Here is an 11,677-nt window from a genome sequence, read left to right as displayed (position 1 = left end):
TCTTTAAAAGTAATAACATTGGTTTGGCTATTTTTGAGAAATCTTTGATGAACTTTCGATAATAGGAGAATAAGCCTAATGCTGAGCGAAGTTGTGTTAAATTTGTTGGGACCGGAAAAGTTCTAATTTTCTCAATTTTTTCTGGATCAGGTCAGATGCCTTCTTGTCCAACTACATGTCCTAGGAAATGAATATTTCCAAGGCAAAAATAACACTTCTTAAGTTTAATCTTCAAATTTGCTCGTCTAAGAGTTTCAAATACTTGTCTAAGGTGATCCAAATGTTGCTCTAAGGTTCCTTTTGAGTAAATGATTACATCATCTAAATAAACTGCTACAAATTTCCCTAGATACTCCTGGAGTATTCTATTCATTAATCGTTGAAAAGTTCCAGGTGCATAAGCTAAACCAAAGGGCATTACAAGAAATTTATATAATCCAAAGGGAGTAATAAAGGCAGTTTTCTCAATGTCTGCTGGATCCATGGCTACTTGCCAATAACCACTGGCTAAATCTAATGTGGTAAACCATGTTGCATTACTAAAAGATTCAAGCATATCATCAATTCGAGGCAATGGGTAAGCATCTGCTTTGGTGACAGCATTCAATTTACGATAATCTATGCATAAACGTTTTTCTCCTCCTTTTTTATCAACAATTACTACAGGTGAAGCCCAAGGGCTGGCTGATTTTCGTATAAGACCTTGACTTTCCATTCTTGTGATTTCTCAGGACCCCAGATATCTAATATAAAGGTCATAATGGACTTTTGGCCAAAAACACCCCTTTTTGCTTAAACTCAAAAAATCGTTTTTTGTAAATATCTCAGCATCCAGTGATTCAATTTTAATGAACTTTTTTTTAATTTGTAGCCCTCATTTAGCTCTACAATTTAAAAAAAGTTCATCAAAATTGGACTACTGGATGCCGAGATATTTACAAAAAACGATTTTTTGAGCCCCTGAAAAATGGGCCAATCTGCCGAAAGTGTGACTTATGACCTGTTTTGGAGATATCTGGGGTCCTGATTTCTCCTTGTAAAAACTCTTTATATTTAGGATTACATCTGTAGGGTGGTTGAGAGATAGGAGCAGCATCTTTTGTAATAATTTTATGCTTAATTACATTTGTTTTTCCAATTTCCGTTTGGCTTTTAGCACAAATATCTGCATAGTCACTCAAGAGTTGTTGAAATTGGCTTTGTTGATGGTAGTCTAATGGTCCTAAATGTAAGTCTGGATTGACTTTCTCTTCACTATATACTTCTGCTTGAGCTAAATAAATGGCAGGATTTGATTCTTCCAATTCTTCATCTTCATTATTTTGGTGGGCAGGAGATACTTCATTTTCCCATGGGTTAAATTCAAGGGATTCTTCTGTTGAATAACCAGTAAAATCAGACATATAGATTTGAGTTTCTTCTAACTCTTCAGACTCATATTCTTCTTCATCATCATACTCAAATGATTGCTTCATTTTAATAGGTTTTGGAAGAGTAAAAATCACAGGGACTGTTGTAGATCATCCATTGTATCTAATGGTTAGTGTTTTCTTATCCCAGTCAAGGGCAGCATTTACCTTTCTCATCCAGTTGTTTCCTAGAATAAAAACACTATCGCTTAATTCTATGATTTGAACATTGGTTTTAATAATTAAATTTCTGACTTTTAGGGGTAAGTTTTGGATTTCTCCCAATGATCTAACTCTAGTTCCATTGGCAGTTTTAATTACATATTCTGAAGGTCCATCGATAGTTAATTTCAAAGTTTTCATCATGGCAGTTGTCATAATACTAACTGCAGCTCCACTATCAATTACTGCAATAACTGGCTGTTGATTAATATGGAATTCACATTTAGCAGCAGTAGTAGGAGTTTCTTCTTCTGAGTTGGAGTCTCCATAGTAACTTTCTCCAATATAATTATTATTGTCAATCTTTTCACGTTTTCTCCTCATACTTTGAATTAATCCTTTCCTGTAAACAGGAAGTTGAGCTGTTGCTTGGCCGATAGATAGACCACAAGGTAGATCACTAATATATTTAGCTATGTCAAATTCATTGACATTTTCAATAGGTGCAGAAACCATTTTGGTTTTTACTTTTCTTTTTGTTGAAGGTTCTGCTGTAGCATCCATATCCATTGGTGTAGAAGGAGTTACTGGAGGAATAGGTTGGGTACGTAATTGGTCTTCCTTTTGAGATTCTGAAAATCTTGTTCTTTTTCCTCTAGAAGAGGATATCTCATATGGAACAGATCTAGAACGAGTTGTGACATATGCTTCATATTCGTCTTCTTCCTCCCATTCTTCCTCATATTCATCCTCATATTCATCATAGTAAATTTCTGCTTCATCATCTGCATAATTGATAGGTGTAACTGGTGCTCTTTGGCGAGGGCGATTATTATTGTTATTATTAATATTTCCATTATTGGTATTTCTTCCCATTTGGCAGTTTCTGGAAATATGACCTACATTTCCACACCTGAAACAAGTGATATTTGGATTAAAGGAATTCTGAGTAGAGGCTTGACCATTTTGACGATTTTGATTGTTATTATTATTAGGTCTTGGTCTAGTATTTCGAGGAATGCTTTGTTGAACCATTAAAACTGATGAAAGATTTGCATAATTAAGAGCGAGTTGTTGCATTTATTTTGTTAATGCTTCCATTTCATCTACTTGTGGAGTTGGTTTAACAGTAGTAGTAGTAGTAGTTGGAATAGGTTCTGTAGTACTAGTAGTTACAGGTGTTGTAGTTAAAAGAGTAGTATTTACACCTAATTCTACTAACTTGGCTCGGGTAATAGTTGCCTCCAAGGTATCAGCATTCCCGATTACTACCTGTCCAACTAAGAAGGACTTGAGTCCATTAATATAGTAGTTAATTTGGTATCTTGCAGCTAAAGCTTCCCCTTAGGTGGCTTTATTTAACAGCTTCTTAAAACGTCAGGAGTAGTTTTCTACTGATTCATTATCTCCTTGTTTAATATTTTGCAGTTCTCTGGTCCACTGATTCCTTCGAGCAGCAGTTGCAAAGTAGTTTATAAATCGGGTATCAAAGTTATTTGCATTGGCATCTATATGCCATTGATTGATATTTCCTCTATCCTCTTCATACCAATCTCGGGCAGCTTCCTTAAGAAATCCAGCGGCTAAAGCAATTTTTCGATTATCTGGCCATCCATTAGCTGCAAAGGCAGCTTCAAAGAGTTGACACCATTCGTATGGATCCTCATCATCATGTCCATAGAAAAAGGGAACATCCACAACTTTAGATGTAGTACGATTTTGGTTGGCAGTTGTAAGAGCATTAATGGCGGTAAGATTATTTTGTAAAGCAGTAGTAATAGCATTTGTATTGTTATTCAAAGTATTTTCCAAAAGGTTTCCAACATTTCTGGGGTTATTAGTATCAGTTGGGTCAGCTCCCCAGACTAACTTCATAAGATCTCTCATTTGACCTTCATTCATATTGGCGTTATTATTACTAACTGGTATATTATGAAAAATTTGGTATGCGTTGGTTACTTGAGTATTGGTTGGTAAGCTCTTGAATCCGTTTGTTAATTCAAATAATTTATGTAAATAAAAGGATAATTCTAATAAAGAAGTATTCATTTGTCGAAACTTTATACTTTGTAGGATCTTAGTAGTTATACCGACAAGTGTATTGAGTTGTGTAGTTATAAAGAATTCAGTTTTTAATACTTTAAAAGCGGCTACTGTTGCTCCAGTATATTGTTTTGCTGTGTACTGAATAGAAATCCAGAGCCAAAATTTCTCAAATCCGTCAGGGATATTGTCAGCTGGAATAGAATCTGTTGGATAACACTGAATACAGTAAACTTCTTTTTGGTTGATTATTCTTCCTCTACGATGTTTTCTTTGATGTGACTTTAATTCTGCTTTAGATAAATTGTAAAAGGGCATTCAATTTCAAAATTCAAATTGTTGCAAGTACGTCTGCTAATATCTCAAGTACGTCTGAGAAGTAAATTTCGTTTGCAAGTGCGTCTGCAAGTATTCTCAAGTTCGTCTGAGAAAAGAAATTACGTCTGCAAGTTCGTCTGCAAGTATTTTCAAGTTCGTTTGAGAAAAGAAATTACATCTGCAAGTTCGTCTGCAAGTATTTTCAAGTTCGTCTGAGAAAAGAAATTACGTCTGCAAGTTCGTCTGCAAGTATTCTCAAGTTCGTCTGAGAAAAAAAATCAATTGTTAATTCACAGTATATCCTTTTACCTGGCAGGAATCACCACTTGTTAATCGATTCAGTACGTTGAATAGATTAACTATGATTTGCAGTCAGGGAAATTAAGTACGTTTAACTATGACTGAAATCCAATCAAACAAGACACGCTTAAAAATAGGGAGTTCGTTTATAGTGTAAAAGGTTATACTTTATTATAGAACTTTATGATTACAAGAATAAGAATTAAGGAACTAAAGGTAAACTAATTCGAACTGAAGGAACTTATCCTATAACGAAGGAAAATACCAACGTTATTTATATAAAAGTTACTACATATAAAGATATAATAGATATAATAAATATAATAAATATAACTAATATAATAAATATAACTAATATAATAAATATAATAAATAAATTAAATATAATAAATAAATTAAATATAATAAATAAAATAATTATATCGATTATATTAAATATAATTAATATAATAAATATAATAGAAATAATAGGCTAAGTAGGCTGTGGCTAAGTCGGCTTGGCACAGTTGGGCACAGTAGATCCTAATTTTCCACATGATCTTTTGGCATAGTAAATTGTAACTCTACACGTGACTAGGGGTAACAACGTAAATCAAGAAATATTATAATGACGATGTTTAACATTTTGTTGAATAACTCGTCAGCCAGTGATCAGAAAGGACAAAACTACCACCATTCGATTCGCCTTAGTGAGACGATTCTAACAAGCTATGATACATATACTTGCCGTCCAAACCCAAAAGTTTGGGATTTGTCCGGTGGAAATACCAGGACAAATGGAATTTTCCAGCAACTTCTAAAATCCCATGATGGAAAAACTGGAAAAATTTAGTTTGGGCGGTCATAATCCCAAATCTGGAAAAAGATGGACAAAATTACAAATAGACGATTATTTGCCATCTGAATTACTTAATACGGAATTTTCCCCTGAATTTCATTTCAAAAATATCGAAATAAAAATTTTTTTAATTATAAATTTGTAAGTCATAACTGTTCTTTGTTTTTACACAACAGAACGCGTACCTTATTAGTGATTAATATAAATGAACATACGTTTAGAAGCCTTAGATGACACTTTTTGGGAAAACAGAAGTGAGCAGGGTTCAAAAAATGGCGATAGTGAACGTTCAAGTGAAGTAAGTATACCGCTTAATCAACCTAATGAAGAAACTCAACCAGGAAACCCTGGAGGACGACCTAAAGGAGATATTTGGCAATATTTTATGGAAATTAATAATGGAAAAGGAAAGCATAAGGGAGCCATATGTAATTTTTGTCATTCTTCATGGACTCGGGGAAGAGCAAACGAAATGAAGAGTCACCTTGCAATGAAATGTAAAGGACATGTGCCTAAAGATATTCGACTGAATTTTCTTCGAGAAATTGATAATGAGCGTGAAACTTCAGAAACTTCATCTATATCAAGTAAAAAACGAAAAATAACTAATAATCAAAAAACTTTAGAAAATTATTATGATATTGATAAAATTGATGAAGTAAAAAGTAATCGGGCTGATAAAGCACTTATTAGATGGTTTGTTTGTTCAGGAATACCTTTTGTAGCGGCTGATTCTCCATACTTTGAAGATTTTACTAAATCTCTAAATAGTGGATACAACCCACCTAAGCGAACTGCCCTTGCAACTACTCATTTAGATGGTGAACTTGCAAATATTACTTTAAAAATTGAAAAGGAATTGGGAAAGGCCAAAAACCTTACATTATGTTAAGTATCTTATTAATGACTTCAAATTTTAAATTAATTTTATCTAATTTTAATTTTTTTTTTATTTATTAAAGGTGTTGATGGTTGGGCAAGTCCGTTAAAACATTCAATTTATGCATTTGTTATAATGACACCTGAACGAAAACAATACATCTATTTTTTAGAAGATGTATCAAGTTTTTCACACACAGCAGACTTTAACGCTAAGAAAATGTTAGATGTCTTAGAAAAAATCGGTCCTGAAAAATTTTCTGCTATTATTACTGATGCAGAATCTGCAATGATGGCTGCTAAACGGCAAGTTGCAGAAAAGTACCCACATATTTTACCCATGAGGTGCATTGCGCATCACATCCAACTTATTTCAAGTGATATTTGTAACCATCCTTGGGCGAAAAAAGTACTTTCAGATTGTCAAAAAATAATTAGTTTTTTTAAGAATTCTTATCCTGCTGGTGCTGCTCTTAGAGACGAAATATTTCATACATTTACTACCGGTGGAAATTTGAAAACATCTACAAAAACCAGATGGTCAACGGCATGGGATTGCTGTGAATCTCTTTTGAGAAATGAAAATAACATCTGATCTGTAAGTTTTATTTTCATTTTATAAAATAATGCAATAAATTAATAATAATATTTTATTATTTTTTATTAGGTTCTTGAACAAGAACTGCAAATTTTTGTACGTACGATTACAACTAAAAATTTGATTAATGATCGGCAATTTTGGATTAATGTAGAACAACTTCGAAATCTTATCACTCCAGTAAAAAGAGCAGTAAAAGATGTAGAATTTCAAGGCACAATTTTAGCTGATGTATTTATAGAGTTGGTAAAAATGGCTATTGCTGTTCAAGATATTCCTGCTCCTCTTAATGATCAGTTCCGTAGAGATTGTATTGCTATATACAATAAACGATGGAAGCAATTTGATACTGATCTGTATCTTTTGGCTTATTTTTTCCATCCAACATATAGAGGTAATTATAGCATAAATGTATTAGAAAACATTTTTTATTCAAAAATTTAAAAAGTATTATTTGATATTTACCGTAATAGGTGATAGTTTAACACATAATACATTTAAGAAAGTTGTTTTACGTAAAGCTTTGGAAATTTGGAAGCAAACTGGAGGTGGAGAAACAAGTGCTAAAATTCTCAAATCTCAAATGAGTCTCTATAAAAATCGGGAACCACCTTTTGATGATGATTTTGTAGAATCTGTTGATACTGTAAAAAATTGGTGGTCATCCTGTGAACTTAAAAAAATGAAAAGCATATTGCACTTTTGGCATTAAAACTCCATTCTATTACGCCTCACAATGCTTCAACTGAACGAGTATTTTCAGTTTTGAATTGGTATTTATGTAAGAGGCGAAATAAGTAAGTTTAATCTTTTTTTATGTATTTAATCATTTTATTTAACTATACTTGAGTATCTGAAATATCATTTAAATAATTAGGATTAATATCTCTCATCTGGAATCAATGGCTCAAATCCATTCTTTTTTAATTGCAAATGCTTCAAGTGAATTAAATTTCGTTAAAAATGAGATCAGTCAAGATGAATTTACGGCTGCTTTTAGTCAAATTGCCATCACAATGGAAGAAGGTATTGATTTATTTGAGGAAAATGATTCATTTCCAATTTTTGATGAAAGATTATGTGATGAAACTGAGGAGGAGGATGATTTGCAATTGCAGAACGAAAATGGATTAAATTTGGAAATAGGCGAATTTATTCAATTAAACGTAAAAAATTCAGATTCAATTAATGAAAATGAAACTGATGCAAATGATTCAAGAATTGAACATGGGGACAAAAATTTTAATATTGAAGACTTATTGCAAGATGATTAATATATGGACAGTTTTATTAACTTTACTAATATTATTGTATAATTTTTGTTATAACGTAATTAAATAAATACATAAATAATAAAAAAATAAAATTGCAAGATGATTAATATATGGACAGTTTTATTAACTTTACTAATATTATTGTATAATTTTTGTTATAACGTGATTAAATAAATACATAAATAATAAAAAAATAAAATTATCATTCATAATAAATTCAGGTTTTGACTTTTGATTGGAATTTGTCCAGTTTGTCCAGAATTGGACGGAATTTGTCCAGTTTGGGTTTGGGATTTTTCCGGTTTGTCCAGATTTGTCCAGTTTGTCCAAGGTTTGGGATTATGGTCGCCCAAACTTAATTTTTCCATTTTTGACATTCCGCCCAAATCCCATGGGATTTGGGTTTGGGTGGACGTTTGGAAGATTCTAGTTTGGACGGCAAGTATAATGATACATCTTTGTACGATTATTAGATGCCAAGTTATTTAATATATTCTTTATATAACTGTGATTATAAACGGTTCTTTTTAATATAAGATTTTTGAGGATAGGTGTGATAGTGACTATAGATAGATTGTGACTATATAGGATAGATTTTAATAATAAAGTGTTTTGAACACTCAACTGGTGTGACTATATAGTAGAATGTGACTATAACGGGAGTGACTATAGAGGGAGTTGACTGTATAGGCATAAAACTTATATAATCAGTTTGATAACGCAACAAAAATCCTTTAATCAAGGGTTAAAATAGGCATGATGGGATATTCTCATATATCATGAGCTCTGTCTGTTTAAAGTATCATTTTATATATAATTAAGAAGGCTTAAATCGTAAGTAACTTTTTTATAACATTAATTATTGGAGAAATAAGTGGCAAAAATAATTTTTAGTTTGTAAGACTTTAACTCCATACCAACTTGTGTGTATTTGGTGTATAATTGATTCTCTAATCCTTAGACCCACTCGTAGGTTAGGTAGGTTGCTTTGCACTCCTTGCAGCCTACCTTGTAATGGGTTTTAGGATCACGTTTGCCCATTTAAAATTTATTAAACAGGTTGTCATTCATCCAAACATATTGCAACGTTTGTTGATAAAACTATGGTTGTTTAATAAAAGTTCGCTTTACCTGGCAATTTATGGTGGATTCAATGAATCAAACACTGGTAAGAAAATGGTCTATCCTACACATATCCTACACATATCTTACTTATATCGGGTACTCAAAATGTAGAAAATCATATACAAATAATACACATATCATACACATATCGGGTACTTATATATATAGTATACCTATCAGGTACCTGATATATATATGATATATATATTAGTACCCGATATGTGTATGATATGTGTATTATTTGTGTATGATTTTCTACATTTTGAATACCCAATATGTGTAAGATATGTGTAGGATAAATCATTTTTTTACCAGTGAAATTACAAATAACAATAATTTTGTCATATGAGAATTCCAGGCCAAAGAATAAGGGTGCATTGTCAAAGTTGAGAATATATTTGTATTTTTTTTTTAAAAGCCGTCATTCTCATAAACTTTTCATTGTATCTCTAAGTTCAATGATTTTGGTAATGATGAAACTGCAGTTGTTTATAGGGGTTTCCCACCAAACTTCTAAGGTGAATTCATGTTTGATATTTTTGAATATACTTATCTTTTTTACAAGAGAGTCATAATGAGTCTTCTTAAAGCGTACCTGTGACACCCCATCCAATTTGGGCAATGTCGCTGAATCTAAAGCAAGGTACCCGGTTAATCCTCAACTTTAGGTTGATGAATTATGATTCTTGAGTATTAAAAGCATAATGTTTTGACTTACAATCATTAATTTTTTAGATTCCTATTGTATTTAACTCATGCTTTTAATTTATTGAATTAATTTATTATAGAATTACTATTGATCTGTTGTATAATATTCAGTTTGAACTAATACATACTTTATTTATATTTAATTAAAATTGTATTGTAATAAATAATAATAACTTTGATCTATTTAAATTAACTTTTAAATTAGGTTACATATTATTAAAATATTATAAAATTGAATTTAACGATATTAATATTTTAAAAGTAATAATATCTTTATGATATCTTTTTGATATTAAATTAATATTGAAACGATATTATATCAATATATAAAATTTATACTACATTTTTAAAAATTTATTATTTTAACAATATCAAAATAATGTTGATTCGCTATTTTGTTGATATTGATAAGATGTCAATTAGATAATTATAAAGTGATATCTTTACGATATTGTTTTGATACTGAATTAATGTTAAAATAATATTATATTGATATTGCATTTATTAAAAAATTTATTATTATTTTAACAATATCAAATTAAATGGCATCGATTCGTTATTTTGTCAATGTCGATATGATGTCGATTAGATAATTATAAAGTGATATCTTTATGATGTCGTATTGATATTGAATTAATATTGAAATGATATCTTATTAATATTGTATTTATTTCCTATTTTTCAAAAAAATTATTGTTGTTATAACAATATCAAGATAATATCGATCTGATATCTTTTCAAGCAAATATCTTTATGATATCATTTCGATATATTGAATTAATATCGAAATAATATCATTGCAATATCATAATGATATCATTTGCAAATCGATATTATTACGATCATATATATTTAACATCATTACTATATCAATTTGGTATTGTTTAAAAATTTAAGGTTTTTGTAAAGTATTTCTCTATGTATATACAGGACCCCGAACATCACATATATAACTCATAATTGATCTGCATGAATTTAAGTACTTTTTGCTCCTACTAAAATAGACCTAATTTGCTAAAAATCAAATTATCACATTTCAAATCTATACTAATTTGCTAAAACTCAAAATATGAGTTAATAATCTTTTTTTTATTATTAATAAAAAAATAAATGATTAATATAAATTAAACTGCCAATTTTTATAATTAAAATATGTAGATTATAGATAAAATAATAATTAATAAAAATAATAAATTAAATAAATAATTATTAAAAAATAAAATGTTGCGAAACTAAACGGACAGTTTTTGGCCCGCATTATGCTTAATTTTGGCCGGAATTATACTTAATTTTGGCCAAAATATGACCCGGACCCCGAAACTAATATTTTTAAAAATATTATTTATAAAGTTAAAAACAAAGGATAAGTTAAATTTAAAAAAAAGTACCAATTTACTCAAATATAAAATATGACTTTGTAAAATCAATACAATTTGCTAAAACTCATAATTATGACTATTAATTAATTTTCAATCAATTTGCTCTTTCTAAAATTATGAGTTTAACCTAATTTTGATTGAATTTGCTAAAACTCAAAAGGACCCAGAAATATATATATAAGGGTCAGGTGGCAAAAATTTTTTTTACTATGAGCTGTTTTATTTTTATTTTTATTTTTAGAAAACAGAAAAGCGAAACGGTAGATTCAATTACGCGAACAACATAAAATGAGTCTATATGTAATTCTATCACTACACGTCAAGCCACCCCAAAGCGTGACGAATTCTGTCCTAGAGATATAGGGTGGCCCAACATAGTTGGGACCACCCTATATCTACACCTCTAACCCTCCCCTAAGGGGGTAATGCATTGGTCGTCTATGCTCCCAGTCTACACTACCTCAGGTTAGAGTCGACCGCAAAGTGTTCACAGCTCTTCAATTTACTATGAGCTGTACGCAGAAACTTTTTATATGAGTAGTACGCATAATTGACACCTGATATTGAAAATCCTGCAAAAATACGCAAATAAAATTTCAGACATTAAGTTATTAATTATTTTATCATGACTTCTATATTATTTA

The 11,677-nt window shown here is 30.5% G+C and overlaps 3 protein-coding genes across 3 annotated transcripts; all 3 read left to right on the top strand.

Moving 5' to 3' along the window:
• Positions 1 to 5,275: 5,275 nt before the first annotated feature.
• On the top strand, positions 5,276 to 5,962 carry OCT59_006297 (uncharacterized protein; the record flags this gene model as incomplete). Its single annotated transcript, XM_025330920.2, has 1 exon — positions 5,276 to 5,962. The coding sequence occupies one exon, from the start codon at positions 5,276 to 5,278 to the stop codon at positions 5,960 to 5,962; it is 687 nt and encodes a 228-aa protein (XP_025166171.2).
• Positions 5,963 to 6,486: 524 nt separating this feature from the next.
• Positions 6,487 to 7,259, top strand: OCT59_006296 (uncharacterized protein; the record flags this gene model as incomplete). The annotated part of the gene is made up of 3 exons (XM_066141181.1): positions 6,487 to 6,489; positions 6,617 to 6,941; positions 7,021 to 7,259. The coding sequence occupies 3 exons, from the start codon at positions 6,487 to 6,489 to the stop codon at positions 7,257 to 7,259; spliced, it is 567 nt and encodes a 188-aa protein (XP_065997996.1).
• Positions 7,260 to 7,449: 190 nt separating this feature from the next.
• OCT59_006295 (uncharacterized protein) lies at positions 7,450 to 7,821 on the top strand (the record flags this gene model as incomplete). The annotated part of the gene is made up of 1 exon (XM_066141178.1): positions 7,450 to 7,821. The coding sequence occupies one exon, from the start codon at positions 7,450 to 7,452 to the stop codon at positions 7,819 to 7,821; it is 372 nt and encodes a 123-aa protein (XP_065997995.1).
• Positions 7,822 to 11,677: the final 3,856 nt, after the last annotated feature.

Source organism: Rhizophagus irregularis, chromosome 14 (assembly GCF_026210795.1).
Source record: "Rhizophagus irregularis chromosome 14, complete sequence".
In the NCBI taxonomy this organism is placed as follows: Eukaryota; Fungi; Glomeromycota; class Glomeromycetes; order Glomerales; family Glomeraceae; genus Rhizophagus; species Rhizophagus irregularis.
This window is presented reverse-complemented; position numbering and strand designations above follow the sequence as displayed.